At 37.5% G+C, this 23,084-nt stretch overlaps 2 protein-coding genes across 2 annotated transcripts in view; one reads left to right on the top strand and one right to left on the bottom strand.

Moving 5' to 3' along the window:
* The window catches only part of Hmmr (hyaluronan-mediated motility receptor (RHAMM)), a 30,853-nt gene extending 20,509 nt beyond the window's left edge, over positions 1-10,344 (bottom strand). The window contains exons 1-7 of the mRNA XM_005376280.2: positions 10,190-10,344; positions 6,765-6,863; positions 6,079-6,158; positions 3,628-3,675; positions 2,420-2,608; positions 1,297-1,383; positions 1,108-1,208 (exon numbers count right to left, since the gene is read on the bottom strand). Coding sequence (XP_005376337.1) covers positions 1,108-1,208; positions 1,297-1,383; positions 2,420-2,608; positions 3,628-3,675; positions 6,079-6,158; positions 6,765-6,863; positions 10,190-10,235 — 650 coding nt within the window. The 5' untranslated portion in view covers positions 10,236-10,344. The remainder of the gene's footprint in view (positions 1-1,107; positions 1,209-1,296; positions 1,384-2,419; positions 2,609-3,627; positions 3,676-6,078; positions 6,159-6,764; positions 6,864-10,189) is intronic.
* Positions 10,345-10,792: 448 nt separating this feature from the next.
* On the top strand, positions 10,793-16,775 carry Nudcd2 (NudC domain containing 2). The gene is made up of 4 exons (XM_005376283.2): positions 10,793-11,058; positions 12,950-12,998; positions 13,216-13,367; positions 16,294-16,775. The coding sequence occupies exons 1-4, from the start codon at positions 10,870-10,872 to the stop codon at positions 16,375-16,377; spliced, it is 474 nt and encodes a 157-aa protein (XP_005376340.2). The 5' UTR covers positions 10,793-10,869; the 3' UTR covers positions 16,378-16,775.
* Positions 16,776-23,084: the final 6,309 nt, after the last annotated feature.

Here is a 23,084-nt window from a genome sequence, read left to right as displayed (position 1 = left end):
TTTAGGATCACAGGCATGAGGCATCACTCCCAACAAGGCTTCTCTTAAAAAAAAAAGACGAAGAAAAAGAAACTACCACATGACCCAAAAATCCCATTATTCTAGACACCAAATGAAAATAAAATCAGTCTTCTGAAGAGGTATCTGTCCTCTCTCATTTACTGCAGCAGTATTCACAAAACTCAAGAAACAGACACAGCCGGTGTCTATCAACTGATAGCTTTTGTTTGATTTAATTAATTAATTTATTTTTTGAGACAAGGTCTCTCCGTGTAGTTCAGCCTGTGCTTGAATGCACTACATAGGCCAGGCTGGTCTTGAATTCACAGCAATCCTCTTGCCTCAGCCTCCTGAGTCTTGGCATTACAGGCGTGCACCACCACCACTGGTTAAGTGATGGATTTTAAAAAACGGTACATGTATGCAATAGAATACTGCATATATTGCAACAGAATATTTTATTTTATGTATCCATTGACTATTTTTTTAATCAGGCTATTTGTTTTAGAATTTGGGGAGTTCATATAAATTCTGGATATCAAAAACTTGCCAGACCATATGATAATTTAACCATAAAAAAGAATGAAATCCTGTCATTTGCAACATGGATAAAAGTGGAGATCATTATGTTCAATGAAATAAGCCAGGTACACACATACAAACACGGCATGGCCTCACTCACACTGGAGTTAAAATGCTTAATTTCATAGAGGGTGAGCACAGAATGGTGGTCACCAGAGGTTGGGAAGAGGGCAGGTGAGACGGATGGGCAAACACTGGTCAAATGCTACTGTTACAGTCCCATAGGAATAGAAGTTCCGTTGTGCTACTGTGCAGTCAGGTGACCAGAGATAACAATTATGTATTGCATTACTTAACAGTTAGAAGGATTCTCAAGGTTTTCTCCATAAAGACCTGATAAATATTTGAAGAAATGTGTACTTTTTAAAAAGAAATGTGTACATTTAACCTAACGTGAAACATGAAACAGTGTATGCACCCCGCCCCTCATTAATGGGGGCGCATTTTATGTTTTTAGGTAGCAAGTCAATGAAGGAAAAGGAACCGTCAGTTACACCCAATTTCTTTTTCCTTTTGGGCACTTACAGTTTCCCCTCAAGTTCCGCTATCTTGCCCTGAGACTCCTGGAAGTTCCTCTGAGTGACCTGCAGCTTCATCTCCATGCTTTCCTGCTTCGCCATCATACTCTACAGAGGAGAGGGACCTGCTTTAGGACACGAGGTACCGTTTTCATCCCCAGATGCAGACAGTGTACTCACCAAGAGGTGTACTCACCTTCATTTTTGTTTCTCTTTTGTTTCTAAGTTTCATCAATTCCAGGCTTAGAATCCTCATATTCTTCTGGTTACCATCGTCAGAAAACTAATTCCAACAAACACATTAAAAAGTCAGAAATCTTTTTTTTTTTTGTGAAGTCATGTATAAAATTACTTAAATATTGATTAATAGCCTGTCATTGTGTCTATTACTACCTGAGGCGCGCTCTGGTAGAGAAAACAGCTCTTGAGGAACATAATTCCTAACTGGGTACCAGTACTGCTTTTGTCCTTTCTCCTCCTTAATGTGACCTTCCGGTTTATTTCTGAAATAGTTGGGTGTTCACTTACTTTTACATTCTAGAAAGTCCGTTACAGTGAGCCTATCTGAGAAGACTTATTAAATGTGTTTGGCAGTTAACAAAATTAATCTTAATCACCTTGTATGTCTGAAATATGTAGACTAAAGTCTACCCCAGGCCCACTAAATCAGAATTTCCCTGGGTGGGACTCAGGAATGTGCTCCTTTCCCCTTGTTTGACTCTAATGAGTGTTACTCTTTTACTAAGTAAAGACCACATACATCACAGGCCCTAAATAAGTGCTCTCATAAAATTGCAGGGTGATTTATACCCTTCCTCTACTTCCATAACAAGCACAACAGGACCATGTTAAGCCCTAGAAGATCTACTAGTACATCAATGCTGATAAATGCTATTTATTGAACAAAATTACTCCATTGATCCATTTCCCACTTCATTCCCAAAAGGAGCTGAAGCGGAACCCTAATGTGATATTCCTGACGTGATGTTATTACGTATTTTAGTGAAAGATCTTTAAAGTGACTTTAAAATGTAAATTCTGTGAGCTTTCTCGATGATTATATTTACTGGGGGTAATTTTGAGGGGTGAGAAAATGTCAGACATTAAAACAAAAAGTAACCTGTTGGTTTAAAACTTATGTGCCAGGCACCCTAATAAAAAAATACACAATAATGCCCAGTTGAAGCAGGTTAATACCTAAAGTACATTTACTGAAGGAAAAGAGCTAAGGCGGAGCCAACACTAGACAAATGACTGCAATGAGAAAAAAAACACATGGCCATTACTCAATTTTAACTGTTATCATGAGGTTCGGATACCTTAGATTTCAGCAGTTCGTTAGTCCTGGTTAATTCAATAAGCTGTTTTTCCAGTGAAGCATTACTAGCAGAGAGGGATGTCTTTTCCCTGACTGCAGCATTTAACTTTGCCTCCATCTTCTCCAACTCAGTCTCCATATTCTGGATTCGCTTATCCTGAACGCCACGTTCCTGCACAAGGACACGAATCTGAAAGAAAACATTCATGATTCACTGACACAGTGCATATGTAAATAGATGCCCCTGGTAACAAAAGCATTACAGCTTCTAGAAAAATCGTATTATTCTGATGTTATCCTCACAGATATTCTTATTCTTGGTCCCAAGCCCACCATTGCCTATAATCAAATGCAAAGTCTTACTACATCATCAAAAGAATAATATCCATTAACAGAAGAGCTGGTCAGGGTAGTTCCAACTTGATTGCCTCTGGATCTGTCCCGGGAACTGGTGGAGCACAATTTAAGGTTTGGCTGGGTGAGTCATGGAGGGGTAGCCTTGGGGTCTGGTCTCTCTCTCTCTTATCTGCTATGGCACTTTTCCCTTGGTCTGCTTCCTGGCAACCATACCGGCTATGCAGTTCTAGGTTATTCCATCCATAAGGAAGGCACACGCCCACTGGGCAGAGCAATGGACTGAGCTGGCACAACTTCTTTGCAGTCTGACTAACCCAGTGAGATTACCTGCTCACTAAGCCAATTCTCTAGATTTATTGCCTTTTTTTTTTGGGTGAGAGGGTCCTTTTTGAGACAGGCTTTTGCTATGCAGTTCAGACTGACCTTGAAGTCACTTTGTAAGTCCAGGGTGGCCTCAAACTCATAGCTAGATATACTGTCTTAACAGAGATCAATACACAGGAAGAGTGTTTCCTCTGAGCAAATGTAAATATTTGATCTAAATATAAAATTTCAATACTTGGATGTACAGAGTTTTTATTTATCAGTTTTTCATAAAATGTGTTATCTTCAATTTGATCTTGGCATGCAAATAATCTTGACTTTACCTGCATAGCACACTGACAGAAGCTGGCTGGGCTCTAAAATATGGTAACCAAGACAAAGAACCACACTTCTGTAGGCACCAGTATGGAGGACATGTTTATTTCACTGTAGGATTACTCAAACTGCAAGGGAATTTTTCAGCTTTACGTAATTCTCTTTCCAATATGCAGCTCATTTATTTTTCAGTAAACTGAAAATATCACCTACCTCTTTTTCTAATCTCTTCAAATCTTTATCATTCTTCTGAGACTCCTTCTGTTTAAATTAAAGAGCAAATATAAACAAACTTGAATGTCAAAAATATCACATCAAAGTTTCTAAAGATGTCTGAAAAAACAAAAGTGTTCCAAAGACTTAATTTCGATTTTATACATTGCACTGAGTCTATGAAATATTCTGTAGCTCAATTATCTGGTAAATGAAGGAAAAGGTTTTTTTTTTTTGCGATAGGGTCTCGCTATGTAGTGCAAGCTGCCCTTGAACTTGCTTATGTAACCCAGACTGGCCTCAAATTTGAAGCAATCCTCCTGTCTCAGACTCCTAAGTGCTGGGATTATAGGCATGTGCCACCGTGCCCGGAAGGAAAAGGTTCTTTTTTTTTTGGTACCAGGAATCAAACTCAGGACCTCACACTTGTCAGGCAGGCATGCACTGTGTCTCTATGCTATATCCATGAAAGGAAAAGGTTCTTAAAGCCTCAAAATATTTCAATTTAAAAAGTTTTCAACCCAATAATTAATAGCTTTCCCTAAAACCCCAGTGAAAAGAATAGGTAGAGGTTGGTGGATAAAGCTACTACTTCCTTTCTAATTTTAAATAGCAACACATTTTGAATATTTAATTCTGCCATCTCCAAAAGCATAATCTTTTAGAGAACAAACAAATTTTAATATCCAAAGAAAAATATACAGTTCCAAAGAAGTAAGGAAAAACTGAAACAGTATAGGCTTTGATTTTAGTTTTCTTATTGCCTTTATTCTAAGTAAGGCATAATTTTCATACTGTATCTTTTTATATCTAACAGCCTTTCTAACAGACATAAAGGCTAGAAACAGAACATCTATCTTTACCATCTAAATATGGAAGAAAATGCATAAACACCCCAAATGAAATCTGTTTTATGTGTTCCTAAGTTGAGGGGAAGAAACACTGATCCTATGTTTATTATTAAAACTGATGTCACTTTCTGTTAGGGAAAGTATATTATTTGAGGACTGTATACATATTTGCATGTAACTGAGTTTACTGTGGGAGTTAGTGAATTCTATAATAACCCAAAATTCCAGAACTGTTTCTCCATGAAATTTAAAGCAAGCCATTTCTATGCATTTCTAAGAGTGTCTGTATCAGTCCTGTTCAATAATAATTCAATGCCAGCCATGGTATTTTCTAATAGCCATATTTAGAAAGTAAAATGTTTGGCCGGGCGTGGTGGTGCATGCCTGTAATCCCAGCACTTGGGAGGCTGAGGCAGGAGGATCATTGCGAGTTCGAGACCAGCCTGGACTACAAAGTGAGCTCAAGGTCAGCCTGAACTGCATAGCGAGACCTTGTCTCAAAAACAACCAAAAAAAAAGTAAAATGTTTTAGATTTTTTATTTAATACAATATTTCAACATGTAATTGGTATAAAATTACTATTTCTGGTATATTTACACATAATTTCCATACACTGTATTTAATATTTATAACACATCTTAATTCAGATGCAAAATTTTCATCAGAAATATCCAGCTATATTTATATTCATAAAGCATACAGAAGAGATTTACACACCCCAATGGTTCTAAAAACATTTAAAGTTTTCCATTAACAGAACTGAGTATTTTTTTTTTTTTTTTTGGTACTGGGAACTGAATTCAGGACCTTGTGTTTGCTAGGCAGATGCTTGTGCTGCTGAGCTATATCCCTGGCCTTTGAGTATGTTTTAAATTTAAATCTATATTAAATAAAAAATAAATAACACTAAACATTTAGACATCAGTAGCACTAGCCACATTTTACATGTTCAGTAGTCATTTGGGACCAGTCATTTCTATACTGGACAACACAGCTCTATATTACAAAAAAATATTTGGGTAATTGTCATGTGAATAAACAGAGCTTAACTCGCAGCCTTGGATTCCCAACTCAGTCTTTGTCATGTGAAAATATCAATTTGCGCAACTCCTTGAGAAAGTAGTTTTCTGCTTATGAACAAATGAAAACATTAATAAGAGTAGGCTACAACACTAGATTATTAACCTCCATGACTCCTTAACAGTTTCTGCAGAGCAACTTATTTTAGGCATTAGACTTATGCTTTTTCCTTTTTCTTCACCAGTACTTACCCTTCCCCACAAATAAAATGAAAATAAGTCAAATGGTAGCAAATCAGAGCATCAGGTAATTTGCAAAGGCTCACAAGGTAATGCAAAATTTATCGAAAGAAAGTGGAACCATTATATAATTGTGAACAAAGGACACATTTAAATACAATAAATTTAGTAACTATCGAGGTAGAATGTAAAACTTGCTACAGTCCTAATGATACCTTCTTCTATTGATTTACACATTTACCTATATATTTGGTTTCTATATTTAACCCACTCTAATAAAATATGGAGTATTTTTCAATGATATAGCCGATAAATTAGCTGACATGTAAAAGCTCCTCACCTTTAACTCCAAAGCCTTAGCCTTCTTCGCCGAAGCAGGCAAGGTAGTATCTTTGTCAACATTAAGATTTTGTTGAGATTCTGCAGGAAAATAAATTGTACCAATGATGATTGCTGACTGCTTTAACCACACACAAAACACAAATTTGAAATTTATTTCAGCTATTAATGAAACAGGAAGTTATTTTCTTGATTTTACATTTCCAAATATTTGCAAAATAGTTTTACACATCTAATGTCTTTCTGATTTTGCCTAAATCTCCCTGACAGAAAAGTTAATTACCAAAAGGGAAACTACATGCCAGGTGTGGTGGCGCACGCCTGTAATCCCAGCACTCAGGAGGCTGAGGCAGGAGGACTGCTGTGAGTTCGAGGCCAGCCTGGGCTACAAAGTGAGTTCAAGGCCAGCCGGAACTGCATAGTGAGACCCTGTCTCAAAAAGACAAAAAGAAAAAGGGAAACTATATACTTATGTCACTGTCTTGCTTAATTTTCCTGGTCATACTCAGTATAATGATGAAAGCATTATTCTGTAATTGATTAATAAATCCATCAAAGAAAGTTTATATGCACTTCTAGCTTTACATCTTTAGAAATGGAAACAGCGTTTTAAAATTAAATACTGTTATTTATAACCCTAAGAGTTACAAGATCACATAACCATTGTTTTATTGGGAGATCCATTACCTTTTTGTTTTTTAAATCTTTGTGATTTCTGAAAGGATACTGGTCCTTTAGATACCTCCGATGTGATAACATCATAAGCACCTGGAGATGGAGCACAACCTAGAGAAAACATAAAACTTCATATATCCTCTGATGTTATTGAGATCTTTAAATATATGTCATGATAAAGTGAACATAACTGTAAAGATGCCATTAGCGATCTGCTTGTTTCATTGAGATGTAAAAATAGCACCCATTTGACAGTACAAAGAAAATATCTCTGTGAAGAACAACATTCTTGTCTTGCCCTTTGTATCAACTGGGTCAAAGGAACACAGGCAACTGAGCAAAACAGTAGAAACACGTTGGGAGTGAAAGTCATGCACAGTAAGTAACACAGCTATATTAAGGACTGAGTATAAGATATAAATATTGGTGGCAGCTCTACTTCACAAGAGTCACTGAGGCAACTACCATGGTTCTAGGAATCACAAAGCGGTCTAGCCTTTTCTAACGACAATCCATCTCAGGTTACTATTAATGTACCTACCGAAGACGCCAACTGCAATCTGAATGTAGAGAAGATAACAATCACTAATTACACCTAGAATATCTTGAAACTCACTAATTGCCAGGTACTATGCCATGCATTTTGTGGGTATTTTATTTAATCTTCACACACAAAAAAAAGACCCTATTTTTTTTTTTTTATTAAAAAAATTTCTTTTTCTGATACTGGGAATCGAACTCACGACCTTGCGCTTGCCAGGCAAGCGCTGTGCTGCTGAGCTAAATCCTCATAAAAACTCCTGTTTTATAAAGAGGTTGAGGTTCAGGAAAGTTACAAAGCAAACTATATGCAAACTATAAACTACATCAGATTGTACTTCTAAATTCCAGAAGTTTATACTACGTAACTGAACTGGAGCCTCAAATTTGAACATATGTGAGTATTTATACATAGCAGACTTGACATAGACACACATACATATCTATACATCTATCTAAGGATTGATCCCAGGGACTTCACACTCAGCTATATCTCCAACCCTCTTTAAAAACTGTTTTTTTATTTTGAGACTGAGTCATGCTAAGTCACTACTTTGCCAAAGCTGGGTTCAACTTTTGACCCTCTTGCCTCAGCCTTCCAGAGATGGAACTAGAGACATGTGCCAATATGTCCAGCTTTCACTAGATCTTAACTAGCATTTATAATACAGTGAAATACAATAGATAATACCAGTATGACTCACATGTGGCAAGGTTAGAGAATATTTTAAAGAACTTTGGTGTCACTTGTATACATCAGAGGTAGACATGTAATATTTATATATCACTCTGGGATATAGCTTCAGAAGTATTAAAGTCACTGCTATCACCAATTGGAAACAGACCTTAAAACTTTATTAAAGATAAAATTAAGTTTCACTCCTCTATGTGGAACAATAATTTTCATGTACTGACACAAAGATTCCAATCTTTGAGTGCTTTCAGATCTAAATGCAGTTGACAGAGTAGAGGTAGTAGATTTCCAATAAGGAAGCTTCGAAATCAAGTGTAGAGTTCATTGCTGTAAGTTAAAGGCCAATTTGCAAATATTATTGATATCAGCTGATTCACATTTCCCACATCTTGTAAACTAAACTCTGGGGGGAATATGGTGACAGAGGTTCCTCAAATCAGCTTACAGTATATGTGGGACATCTTGCAGCACTTATTTTATTCACTTAGGGTAGAGGGTAAAAAGGAACATTATATTTTAAAGAAAAATGCTACCCACTACTTGTGGGCAGGCCTTTATTGGGGGAGTGGAAATGAGGTTATTCTTCGCTTCTGTGCAAAAGTGTGGAAAGCACTGCTCTAGACGTAGCAAACCTCAAAAAAAAATTAAAAAAAAAACAAATAAAAATAAAACCCATGAAACATTGAATTGTAGTGTTCTAGTCCATTATGGGGTCCACAGTTTCAAGGAAAATAAGAGCCAATAAAAGAAAAGACAGTGGTCAGTGATTAAGCAGCATGGTAGAAGTTGAGAACACACAAGGCTATATGTCAAGTCTCTTCTAAGGACTCCGAAGTGACAACTTTGACAGTTATGGGGATTTAGATTCAAGATGATCTCAGGTTGGCTGAATTTCAGTCATCTACACTTAGCAACTCTATGAGAGACTGTGGTACAAGCTATTTTCATATTTATGGAATTTTTCTTACCAACATTTAAATGTATATCATAGAGTGACTTGTTAGAAATCTAGAAAGATCAGGCAAAAAGGGGTATCTGTGGAGATAGCATAAGCTTTCTGAAATAACTTATATCTTCATCAACAGTGACCTAAAAATTACATCACAGAGTCAACACCTCTTTGGAAAGAAAACATAATACGGATTATAGTTAACAAACTTCAAACTTCCAGACTTGTTTTCCATTCTTCCATTTACTATTGACAGCCCATCTTCCATTTTACTTGGCTAACTTTCATTTATTCTCCAGATCTCAGTTGGATGTCACTTCCAATTCTCTGAATTCCCAAATCAGGCTAAAAAATTCCCTCCCCAGAAACTTGTATATTGTTTCTATCATAGAACTTATTATAGTTTTGCAATCATTTATTCCCCTGCAAATCTTGCATATTAGGAACAACTGCTATGAAAACTAATACGTTCGAAGCCAGGCTCTTAGTCATGGCTGTATCCCTAGTATTTAGCTCAGCAATGAGTTTATCAGCATGGAAAAGAAAATACAGGAAGTGTTTTGGCGATATGGGAATGGAATGGCGTTTTGTAATCTGCCAGATAGGAGTTCAAATTCACCTGTCTGACAATCTGGAGAAAACACTATGCCACCTGCTCTGTAGACTTGGGGAGGTCATAGCGAATGAAAACATTATACATCCCTCAATCAAAATCTTAAGTTTAAGTCTCCTGGGAATTTCTATTTAAGATTCAGATCCTACTAAATCTTTACTACGACAAGTGGCTGATAGCTGCCATTGTCTGAATTATAGCGTTTTTAAAAAGTGCTACTGCTACTTGACATTCATATATTGTTTTTTTCCACTCCTTTTTGCGCTCGAATATCCAAAAGAAATCTACAAAGTCAGACGAAAAGCAGCACTCAATCTTTTTTTTTAGGGTGCCCTGTCCGGACTTGGCTTTCACACAGCCACCAGCGCCTCTCATCTGCTTTGGTCTCTTTTCCTGACAGTACTGGATTCCCTGCCTGAACATAGGTCTGTGGCTCAGGGACTCAGTTTCCCCCAGTGCAGCACCCTCCGCTTCCCGAACAGTGCTTAGATTGTGTCAGACACGAATATGTATTGAAGAAAAATAAATCAACTGAGAAAGCCCCATTCCAGCCCTAAAATAAGCCTCACGCTCGCCCCCGAGAAGCGAGGGGGACTCTGCGGGCCCTCCTTCCCACTCCCGACCCTTTTCCCCGTACGCACCGGAAGGGTCATTGAATCTTTTCAGGGGCGCCTTAGGAAAGGACATGCTGACAGCCAAGTCCAGAAACCTAGATCACTTAGAACTCCTCAGCAATTGCGTGGAATAACTCGTTTGAATTCAAATCTATGGGCACTTCCCCGCCTACTCTACATTAGCCAATTGGGAAACCCAAAACTCCAGGGCTGACCAATCCGGCACAGGAACGCCAAAGAGCATGCGCACTGGCTTTTCTGCGAGTCACGCATTACGTGCCCTTAAATTTATACTACCAGCCAATCAAAGGCTTCGTCTCTTCCCTACTTCCTCGCCCAGTTACATCTGCTGTTACTCAAGTGTGACCCACGCACTAGCAGCATTTGCGCAAGCGCGTTTTATACCAGCTGCATACTGGCGTCATATTGGTGAGCGTGTAAAGAATCCCTCAGTCACTCGTTCCAACGCTCACCTACCGTACCCTGAATGCCACCCTTTCTAGATATCAGTTCTTTTAAACGGGTCCTGCTAGTGTCTTTCTAAATGCTGCTTGAAAAGGAAAGACGAACACCCCGGGAGACTGCCGCCCGGACTGCTGCGCATGTGCGGCGCCGGACCGGAAGAGCCGGAGGGCGTGACCCGAGCGTGGGCTCCGGCGCGTGCGCGGCGCGCGCTCGCTGCGGCTGCTGCTGGCCGGGGCTGCAGGATGTCTGCCCCGTTTGAGGAGCGCAGTGGGGTGGTTCCGTGCGGGACGCCGTGGGGCCAGTGGTACCAGACCTTGGAGGAGGTGTTCATTGAGGTGCAGGTGCCGCCGGGCACTCGCGCGCAGGACATCCAGTGCGGCCTGCAGAGCCGGCACGTGGCGCTGGCCGTGGGTGGCCGCGAGATCCTGAAGGTTAGAGGCGAGTCGCGGCTCGTGCCCTCTGGACCTCCGCCAGCCCCCGAGTCCTGACGCTCGCTGTTCCGGGGAAGACCTGGGGCAGGACCGCTCTTTGAGGAGCGGGAAGAGAAAAGTAAACTCAGCCTGGTCTTGTCTGATGGGAGCCCCACGCTCAGGGCAAACGCGAAATTTGCAGATCTCATTTTTCTGTTTTATTTGCAAGACAAGTTAGGTTGCCGTTTCTGTGACTTGGGGGCTCCTCTGCTTTTAGAACACGTTAACTAGGCTGTTAAGGGAACCAAAATCGCACATAGGGATTTTTTGAGGCACTGCGATGAGTACAAGATCCCCGGTGTGGAAGTTTACCTTCACCACAGATAGAAAAGTATAGAAGGGATCGAGTGACAGGAGGAGGATTCAGGTGTGTCCGGGGATCTGCTTTTCCCATCTGATGTCACGTGCACCCTTCCATGTTTGTGGAGCGGTCAGCAGAGGGCGGGAAGAGGTGTGTGAAGAAAAGAGTCTGTACCCCTTTTCTTTCTTTTTACCTGTGTCCTTTACGTCTTGGACCCAGTTTTTCCTTTTGAAGCCTATAGTGGAGTTAATTTGAAGTTAGGTTTCATTCTCGTATCAGAGGATCAGTATACCCCATGGCTCTGTAGTGTAGTGGTGCAGGGAGACTGTTGATAGAATACCCGGTTCTGCCCGTTTTCTAGTTTTAAGACTTCGAGCAACGGGTTATTCTGTGTCTCTACACCTTTTAATCAAAATGCTAGGTATGGTAATAATAGTTCTTTCTTACGATTGTTTTGCGTGTAACGTGGTATCCAGGTGACCGAACAATGCCTGGTATGTTAAAAGCTCACTGTTATATCTGTTATTTTATCCTTAGAAGATTTTTGTCAAAGGCATTGATTTGTGTTCATTTAGATCTGAACGACCTTTCTCAAAGACCAAACCTAGTTTCCCTGAATAACGGTTGAAGATTACCGTTCAGATATAGTAATTGTACATACTTGTTAATGTAGCAATAACTTGGGGGTGTTAGGTGTACATATAGACCGTTAGTTGCTCGCTTCCGTAGCACATATATTAAAACTAGATCATTTTTGAGACAGTAGTTCAGGGTGGCCTTGAACTCGCTGTGTAGTCTAGGCTGGGCTCCAACTCTTGGCGATCATCCTTCCTCAGTCTCCCAGGTGCTGGGATTACAGTTGTGTGCCACCCGTGTCTAGCAAGGCAAAAAAATGTGGTTTTCTAAAAACTGACCTATTAACTTTCTTTCCTATCGTTAAATTTGGCAACAAATTGAAAGGTATTTAATCTTACGTACTTTTTTCTTTAAACAAAAGCTTGGGGGCCTGGAATATAGCTCAGCGGCATAGCGCTTGCCTGGCAAGCACAAGGTCCTGAATTGGATTCTCAGTACGAAAAATAAATAAATAAAACCAGAGTTTGTGAAAATTCTGGCGCAGCTAATCTGACATCAGATGTACGATATGTGCTTTGTTTTTCTAAGTGCCAGTTGCTCAACAGAGAGATTGACTCAGTTTTTAAAAAAAGATTAAAAGACCCACTTCTTAGTTTTAGCAGGGGATCCTTTCTTGTAGTTCATTTTCATTTGAGAAAGCATTCCATATGGATAGTCAAAGATCAGTAGTATTTCTTCAACTTTTAAAAATTAAGGAGCTCTAGTTTGTCTCTAGAAAGTCTTCTGTTCTTTGTCACTAAATATTTCAAGTCTTGTAACTTAGATGCATTTTACTCAATTTGAGGAAACAAGGTTGAGCACCTCAGTGTGGTGCAGTGGTTTAAGATGTGTGATGAGCCGAGTCTTCGCCATGAAATCTTATAAAACCTACTAAAGTGCTATAATTCTTAGGATTTTATGTGTTTATCTTTTCAGGGCAAACTCTTTGATTCTACAATAGCTGATGAGGGAACATGGACTTTGGGTAAGTGTACTCTATTATAATTCATCGAATCTTTGTAAAAATTAATTTATGTTGGAATTTAGTACAGTATCTCTTCCATTAAGTCCTTTTGCTTTTATAGCTTTGGAAGATAAAAAAATGTGTTGAAAACAATTGTATGTCAAGATTACCTAATGGCTTTTGAAGAGTACAAAATGTAGTGATGAACTCTAATTGCTTTAATAATTTTTTTCTTTAGAGGATAGAAAAATGGTCCGCATTGTTCTCACTAAGACAAAGAGAGATGCGGCAAACTGCTGGACTTCTCTTCTAGAATCTGAATATGCTGCGGATCCTTGGGTGCAGGACCAAATGCAGAGAAAGCTTACGTTGGAAAGGTTCCAGAAAGAAGTAAGTCAAGTGATTATATGAATATGTGTAAATGTTTAAAAATCATAGGATAATATTTGAAAATAAAACTTAAATGCATCATAAAATGTAAACATTCTTTACATGAGTTTTTTGAAGGCATATTTAGGAAAATAACCTTTCTATGTATAGTTTGATTTTTTTGTTTTTCTTTAGTTTTCTTGAGAGGTATTTATTTGTACTCCTGGTTTTTGGTGTATTTTTTGTTTGTTTTGTTTTGTTTTGGGGGGATCAGGGTCTCAGCATGTATGTAGCTCTGACTGGCCTTGAATTTACTGTAGAGCCCAGGCTGGCCCTGAACTCTCGAGTTCTGGGAATACAGGTGTGCACTACCATGCCTCGCAGTATTGCTGTGATTTTAAATTTATGTTTATTTAATGTGTATCAGTAATTTATGAATAGCAGACTCTTTCGTGAATAGTAAATGCTTAAAGAATACTTACTAGCTGGGCGTGGTGGCGCACACCTGTAATGTCAGCACTCGGGAGGCTGAGGCAGGAGAATCATTGCGAGCTGGAGATCAGCCTGGGCTACAGAGTGAGCTCAAGCTAGCCTGAACTGCATAGTGAGACCCTGTCTCAAAAAGACCAAAAAAAAAAAAAAAACTTACTAGCATGAGAAAGTGAAAGATTCCTTCACCATTATTCCCCCCATTCTAAGCCTGCCTCATTCTCATCTCATGTATCCGCCTTTTTGTTTGTTTTATTTGTAACATAAATGGAGGCTCACGGTATACTTACTGTTTCTCTTGTTGCTTTTGCATTTAATAGTATGCCTGGGATCTTTTTTCCCATCTAGTACGTACAGACAAAAAAATCTCATTTTCTTTTAATGGCTTCAAAGTGTTCTGTAGTTTACATGTATCATGATTGTTTAGCTGTTTATCGTTAATATGGTTTTGATTTATCATTTTTCTGTATTGTAAACAAAGGTTGTACTTTCATCTCTGAAACTATTTATGTTCCAGGATAGGTATCTAGGAAAGGAGTTACTAAATCAAAGCACTTTGAAAATTTTAATGGAAAATTTCCATCTATATTATTATGTTACTTTTTAAATGTGTGTATATATATATATGTATACATACATATATACGTATACATACATATATACACATATATATTATATATATTAGACTTAATTTTAGATCTGAGTATTCAGTTGCCTATTCAGTATCCATTTGGTTATGGAAGAAATATATAAAACTTGACATGGCCGACTGAAGCAATCTAAATTTCCCTTCCCAATTTATTCTACTTCTAACCTTCTCAGTTGAGTTAATGGAAACTAATTGCTCAGATCAAACAATTAAAAAGGGGATCATCTTTGATTCCTGCCTCTGTCTCATGCCCTGTCCAATTTGTTAGGAAGTTGTATTAGTGCTACCTTCCAGCTGAATTGAGAATTAGACCACCTCTCACCACAAACTCTGATACCATTCTGATCTAGACCACTTCAGATGTCCTGTTTGGGTTACTTCACTAATCTAACTGGTTCCTTTGCATCTACGGTTTACCATATGATCTCAAATTATAGAAGTTCTTTTAAAATTAAAATCTAAGTCAGATCATGCCACTTCTCAGAACTCTGTAAGTTGTCTTAACATACTAATGTATTAAATTTGCTGATTTTTAAACATGTTACCCTATTCTTGCCTTGTTCCTTTGATGGGAAAACACTGTTAAGGGGAGGGTATGAACCAGAGGCTTCATCCTGAGTTACATGTGCAGCCCTTTTAATTTTTATTTTGAGACAGAGATAGTGTCTTGCTAAGTTGACCAGACTGGAATTGAACTTTCAACACACTAGATCAGGCATTGGCAAACTATGGCTTGTATGCTAGACTCAGCCCACTGCCTGTTTTTGTAACTAGAGTTTTACCAGGGCACAGCTGGCTCAGTTTTTTTTTTTTTTTTTTGGCCTTTTTGAGACAGGGTTTCACTATGCAGCTCAGGCTGGCCTTGAGCTCACTTTGTAGCCCAGGCAGGCCTCAAACTCACAGTCATCCTCCTGCCTCAGCCTTCTGAATGCTGGGATTACAGGCGTGCGCCATGACACCCAGCCTGGCTGATTAGTTTATGTATTACCTTTCATACAGCAGTTACAAAGAGTTGAATATTTGTGACAGAGACTATTTGGTTTCCAGAAACATTACCTACCTGTATTTTTTCAGCAAAGTTAATAACCCCTGAGTAATTTATAGTTTATTATTTGTATTTTCCTACTATAATATAAACTTTGCTAGAGCAAAGATCTTTTGGTTTTCTTTCTTAAACTTTGGATTCCTTTTATGATGTCTTAAAGACAGAAGGAGTTCAATAAATCTTTGTTAAATAACTGAGATTGCCCATTGAAAAGACTTTCTTTGAGACAAGGTCTTGCTATGTCCTGTAGTGTAGGTTGGTGTTGTACTTACTAGGTAGCCCAGGCTGGACTTGACCCAAGGTGATCCTCATACCTCCTGTGTGTTGGGATTACAGGTATTCCCTACCACACCCAACCTGAAAAGACTTATGTAAAGCCGGGAGATACTGCTTATTTTATAGAGTTATTTCAAGGGTTAAATGTGTTGATACAGGTACAGCTCATAAAACCCTGCATGGCATATAGTAAGTTCTCGAAAGATGTTAGTTTTTTAAATTGTATTTATACATTGATAATGAAGTATGTTTCCCCATAGGCTTGCCAACATTATAGTACACTTACTAATGTCCTAAGTATTTTTAAATCTTAAAGTTAAAACATACTTTGTAGTTTTAAACTTCATTTTGGTGATTATAGTGAAGTTTGGTATATTTTCATGTATTTTTTGACATTAAGATCTCACTTTTTATCAGTTGCCAATTCATGCATTTCTTTTTCTTTATACATTTTATTATTTTTTTCTGTTTTTTTTTTTATCTTTTAGAATCCTGGTTTTGACTTCAGTGGAGCAGAAATCTCAGGAAACTACACTAAAGGTGGACCGGATTTCTCAAACCTTGAGAAATAATTGCTATTTTTTTAATGCATTCTGTGGATCCTAACAAATGTTACCAATTAAATCAAAGGAGCAGATTAAGTAATAGAAGAAAGCTATGGATGCCTACAGTTAACAAATTGTAAAATATTTAAATATGGTTCTAAAATTGTATTTAAATATGATTTAGATAGGAAACGTACTACAAGAGCTATTCTGTGGATATACCATTAACTTTTTGGACTTCTTTTTGCTCAGCATGAAGTTTTATATGCTGCATTTTACTAATTTCATATTTAATCGTATTTTTACTACAAAAAACCTTAACAGTATATATAATATTAAATGAAAGTATGCCATCAGGGAAAAATTGTTTTTCTTTGCTAAATGTGATGCAGGAATGACATTCAATAAACTCTTCTAAATAGAAATTGTGTACCTCTCTAAGTATACTAGTTCACACAAGGAGTTACAGTGTTGAAAAAATTTTAACAAAGTAAAAACAACTCAGTGATATTTTGGGGCACTTAGTTTTCTGTGTTAATGAAATTTATTAGTGTATTATTCTATAGGGGTAAACCATTCTAGATGGTGTTTGTGTCCTTGCAACGTGTTCTCATCAATATTTGAGCAGTTTCTTCTCTGACCAAGTGTACACAAGATTCACTATATATTCCCTGTGTTAACCCAGGAATCAGCCATTTTTCCAAATAACCCAGGTTTTCTTTAGTGGATCATGGTATTTAAAAGCCAAGATGAGAAAATAATCATAAAAGCTGGGGTATAGCTTAGTGGGAGACTTTGTCTAGCATACTCACGGCCCTAGGTTCCATCTCCAGTACCATCAAAACTACAACATCTCTATGGTGCTGTGTCGTACACCTGTAATCCTAGCACTCGGACGTGGTCCTAGCACTCTGGGAGGTAGATGCAAGAGAATCACAGATTTGAGTCTATCCTGAGCAATTTAGAACTTTACAAAAGGGTTGAGGTTGGGGCTGTAGCTCAGTATGAAGGCGCTAGGTGGGTTCAATCCCCAGTACTGCAGAAACAACAATAACGCATGCACAAAAACACGAGTCCTATGTAATTTTAGAAAATAGTTTTTATTGGAACATAATTCATATGCTGCATTTCTCAAATTTAAAATATATGATTCTACATGTACACCATATTCAGTCACCAGCAGAGTCAATTTTAGAACATTTTCATCATCTAAAATAAAAATCTGTACCTTGTAGGTATCACCTCACATCCATCCCCTCCGCCCCCCATCAAGCAACCACTGTCCTTGACATTTCAGGTACATGTAATTCACTGTCCTAGACAATTCAGGTACAATATTTGATCTTCAGTTACTGGACTCTTAATGTTTTAGAGATTTTAGAGAATCTCTAATGTTTTAGAGATTCATCCATATTCTAGCATATACCAGCTGCATTTTTATGTAGTATTCCATTCTATGGCTGTCACACTTGTTAATCCAGTTGTAACTTAATGGCTGTTTGGGCTGTTACTGTCTTCTGGCTGTGCTGCTATAAATTCAAGTTTTCACGTGCATATGTATTTTGTTACCAAGAAATAGAATTTTTAGGTAATGTCTATGTCATCATTTAAGGAACTGCATTGTTTTCAAAGCAGCATTGTACAAGGGTTCCAGTTTATTTGCATCCTTGCCCGTGTTTGTTCTTACGTTTGATTTTAGTCATTCTAGTCAGTATGAAATTGTATTTTCCTGAAGACTCAGTGTCAAGCACTTTATTATGCTTACTGAGCATTTGTCTATCCTTGGAGAAATGTTTATTCCAACCTTTTACCTGTGTTTTTTTTTTGGTACCCATTTTTGAATTGGGTTGTCTTACTAAATAGTAAGAATTCTTTATGTACGGAGTACAAGTTCCTTTTTAGATATATGGATTGTAAATTCTCTTGCAGGTTATTTTTACTGTGTGGCATCTTTTGAAGCCCTGAAATTTTTAACCTTGATAAAGTTTAATTCATCATGCTGTTGGTCGATCATACTCATGGTGTGTAAGGTGTGACCGAAAAATACAGTGAATAATGTTAAAAATTTATTACACTAAGTGACAATTTGCCATTAATCTTAATAATCTTGCTTGGGAACACACTTCTCCCATCATTCTGCCACTTTGTGCAGCAGTTGTGGAAATGATCCTTAGTGAGCATCTTAGCTGTGCCGTCATGGCGGCCTTAATGTCTTGAATCAATTCCACACATTTACTTCTCACAGTCATGTTGACTTTGGGGAAAAGCCAAAAGTCATAATATGCCAGTTCCTGGTCACAGGGCGGGTGAGGACGCACCTGACTGTGTTCACAAGCCTGCCGTTCTGTTGGGTGGCAGGAACCTTTACTGCAGTTCTGATCGCACCTCATAAACACACTCAGGAAGGCGAACTTCCCCTCCTGCTTCCAGAAGTGGCAAGAATGATACGTGTTCCGAGCACAGGGATTATTCAGAGGGAAATTAATGGCACTATATCTTTTATATAATACATTTTAAAATCTAAACATTCACCCTTTATTTTGATCATGTTTCTTGTGTCTAAGAACTCTTAATCTCAGGTAATAAGGATTTTTTTCTTTTATTTTTGTTTAAATTTCATAACTTTGACATTTAAATATGGGACCCATCTTAATTTGTATAAGCTGTAAAGTTTAGATGGAGTTCATTTTTTTTTCATATGGCTGTCCATTTGTTTCAAAATTGTTTGCTGAACAACAATGAAAAACACGAAAAAAGCCAGGTGTGGTATTGCACCCCTGTAACCCTAGCACTGGGGAGGCTGAGACAGGAGAATCACCATGAGTTCGAGGCCAGCCTCAGGGACATAGTGAGTTCAAGGCCAGCCTGGAATACTGAGACCTTGTCTCAAAAAAAAAAAAAAGAATTTAAAAATGAAATTGTACGCTGAGAAGACAATCCATGTCACATTGAACTGCCCTTGGACCTTTGTGAAAAATTGTATTTAATCTATTAAGTCTATTTTTGGACTTTCTTTTCCATTAGTATCCACTGTTTGACCAATACTATAATGTTGTGATTATCATACCTTCATAGTAAGTCTTAAAAACTGGGTAACAAGATTCAACTTTATTCTTTCTCAGAGTTGTTTTGGGCATTTTAATTTCTTTATCTTCACATGTAAAGTTTAGAATTAGTTTGCATGTATGAAAGTTCTGTGAGGGTGTTTAATGAAATCTTGTGAATCGTACAGTCCAGACATTTAATATCTCTGATTTCAATCATCAGGTGTTTGTGTAGTTTTCAGATTATAAATCCTTGCTATTTTTATTTTATATATTCTAAGTGTTCATTTTTTGGAGGGAGCTATTGTCAGTGTATTGTTTTTCAAATTTGGGTGTCCAGTTACACTTTGCTAGTGTATACAAATATGTTCGATTTTTGTTTGTTGACCTTGTATCCTGTGAACTTGCTAAATTCAGTGATTATTAGTTCTGGTTTGGTTTTGGTTTTTGCTACTGATTCCTTGGCTGTTCTACATAATTAGTTCTGGTAGTTTTGTTTTTCGATTTTGATTTCTTGGCTTTTCTACATAGTTTGTTCAATTTTTTTTTTTTCTTTTGTACTCTTTCTTTGGTATCATGTTAATACTGACCTTATGAAATGAAATCACCGACTGTTCTGCTTTCTGGAAGAAATCACTAGAGCCTTGTTTATTCTTTAAATGTGTTCTGAATTTACCAGTAGATATAAATAGTGGATTCAATTTTTAAAATTATAGAATTTATTCAGGCTGTCTACTTAATTTTAGTTAAGCTTGGTAATTATCTTTCAGGAATTGAGTCATTTCATCAAACTCTTAGGGGACAGAATTGTTCCTGGTATTTTCTTGGTGTCCTTTTAATGTCTTCAAGGTTTTTAGTGGTTTCGGCTCTTTCATTCCTAATGTTTTGTTTGGGTTTTGTGTGTATGTGTGTGAGAGACAGGGCCTCACTATGTAAGACAGTCCTGGCTGGCCTCAAACTTGCTATTTGGAGCCTAGGCAGACTTCAAACTCGGTATTCTCAACTTCCCAAACCCTGGGAGTGCCACTGTGCCTGGCCTCTTTTAGTCCTAGAACTGGTAATTTGTCTTTTGTTTGGTAATCTTGCTAATGCAGTTTTATTACTCTTTTCAAAGATCATTTTTGGTTTTGTTCATTGTCCCCTATTGTTACTTTGATTTTTCTCTCCCTTGTATTGTCCTTTCTGCTTCTTTGGGTTTTATTTTGCTTATATTTTGCTCCTCCCTACTATCTTACAGTAGAAGCTTTTTTTTTTTTTTTTTTTTGGTTTTTTTCCGGTACCAGGAACCAAACTCACGACCTTGTGCTTGCCAGGCAGTCGCTTTTGCCGCTGAGCTAAATCCCAAGCCCCAGTAGAAGCTTTTTGACTTGGTCTTTTTTCTTATTTAATAAAAGCAATTGATATCATAGTTTACTCTGAGTACTGATTTAGTTTTATTTCACACATTGTGTTATTTTCATTTTCACTCAGTTTACAATATTCTGTAATTCCTTGAGACTGCTTAGATCCATAAAATTATGTGGAATTTTAAAATCCAGATGGTTAGATATTCCTTTTTTTTTTGTCTTTTTGAGACAGGGTCTCGCTATGCAGCTCAGGCTGGCCTTGAGCTCACTATGTAGCCCAGGCTGGTCTCGAACTTGCAACGATCCTCCTGCCTCAGCCTCCCGAGTGCTGGGATTATAGGTGTGTGCCACCATGCCTAGCCAGATATTCCTTTTTGTTATTTTCTATTTTTATGTTCAAAGGATATATTTTATATTTCACTTTTCAAATTTTTTAAGTTTTAAGACCCAAGATATGGTTTATACGGATGAATGTTGCATGTGTACTTGGAAAGAATGCTTAGTTTGCTGCTTTAGGACATTGTTTTAAGTCAACTAAATTTAGTTGTTATTCAGTTCTTTCCTGGTACTGTAATAATTTGTATATTTTAATGAGAAGTGATACAGTTATACAACTTTAACTGAAGATTTCCGTTTCTTCTGTCAGTGCTTTCCAATTCTGCTGTATTTTTTTTTTTTTTTTTTTTGGTTTTTCTCCGGTACCGGGAACCGAACTCATGACCTTGCGCTTGCCAGGCAGGCGCTTTTGCCGCTGAGCTAAATCCCCAGCCCCTGCTGTCAGTATTTTTAAGTTCTGATATTCTGTGCTTGCTGTGCATGTCGGATTGTCCCGTCACCCTGGAGAACGGACTGCTTTATCACTACGTAATGTCCTTCTCTATACTTGGTAATTTTGTTCCCCCTCCGAACTCTACTTTGTTGAATTAGTATAAAAACTGGCCCCATGTCAAATTCATCCTATCAATATATATTTGCTGGTTTTGGCTTATGGAAAATTATGTTGTACATTAGCAATTTGTAAGCAGTGCCGTATTTTACAAATGTTATTCTACCAGTAAATAGAAAATGCTCAGAGTATTATCCTACCGTGACTATAAAACACCAGACTTATTGTGGCCAGAACATAGTACTGATTGGAAATTATACAATCTCACATGAACGCAGTTAATCCTGTTTTGGTGGATAATGTGGAGAGTACAAAGAGAAGGGCTGCTTGCTGGCTGCCTGGATTGGAATTTCATCGCCAAGAAAAACATACGTAAGACCTGGGGCAAATCATTTGCTTCTCTGTCTCTCTGCTTCATTTGTCAGTTGAGATCACCTCATTTAGTTTAGAGACTTACAGGAGATGATTCACACAGAACATCTGGGAATAATGCCTGACAATATAAACTATCATTGCCAGCTACAAATGTTACATCAGGAACACACTTTTTTGATAATGCCTCATAATTGGAAATACACATAAGATTCAGGAGCCTTTTTAAAAAGTAACACTATGAAAACAGTACTTCAATATTCACTAGTAGGAGTGAAGTGCAGAACAGTTTTATTATAGTCAGGAATTCCTTGCAATGACTTTGTATCTTGTTAGTTTTAATTAAACATGAATAGGACCATATTTTGGTTTTTGTTCAGTAATAATTACCATGTGATCCAAGCAGACTATCCAAGCAGCCTGTTATTACCAACCACCCTGCTGAAATGCTATTTAAGTAGGGAAGAGGGTTTGCACAAAACTTCCAGTAGGCAGAATCTAAGGGTAGCTTTGTAGGATAACAATTATAGCAGTAGTCAGTCTCAGTAACAGAAGTGATTAATCATGCATGAACACAACTTTTTAATGCACAGTACACATACTTACTTTGTGTCTAATTAAAAAAAATTAGAAAGTAAAGGGTCAATTAGGTAATAAATTATTAAAAAGGTTTTATTCTGCTCTCATGCATGTTAATGTAAAATTTAAATATACTGACATAACCTTTTATCACTTTATCACATTGCTAAAATAATTAAATCGGAAAAGAAACAAAATACCCAGTGAAGGATTGCATTTCAATAATTTTATTGAAAGGTATATTTCTTAGTACCAAACATAATGGTAGTTGGTTAGGTTACCTCTTGTCAACTCAAAGTTAGGATGATGTTTTCAAAATATTGAAATATTTCAGCCTTTTGGTAAAACTGAAGTTATCCATAAAACATGGTTTACAAAAAGTTACAGGTAGAATATACTATGGTTCTTTGGTTTACTTTTCAATGCTTATTTATCTACATGATGTCAAAATGGGTTATTTCCATTCTGGATAGGCTCAGGCTTTAGGCCTCACTGAGTTACTGTCTA

Source organism: Chinchilla lanigera, unplaced genomic scaffold, assembly GCF_000276665.1.
Source record: "Chinchilla lanigera isolate Chin_1 unplaced genomic scaffold, ChiLan1.0 scaffold00007, whole genome shotgun sequence".
Classification (NCBI taxonomy): domain Eukaryota; kingdom Metazoa; phylum Chordata; class Mammalia; order Rodentia; family Chinchillidae; genus Chinchilla; species Chinchilla lanigera.
The sequence above is the reverse complement of the archived record's forward strand: the minus strand, read 5'-3'. Positions and strand labels throughout refer to the sequence as shown.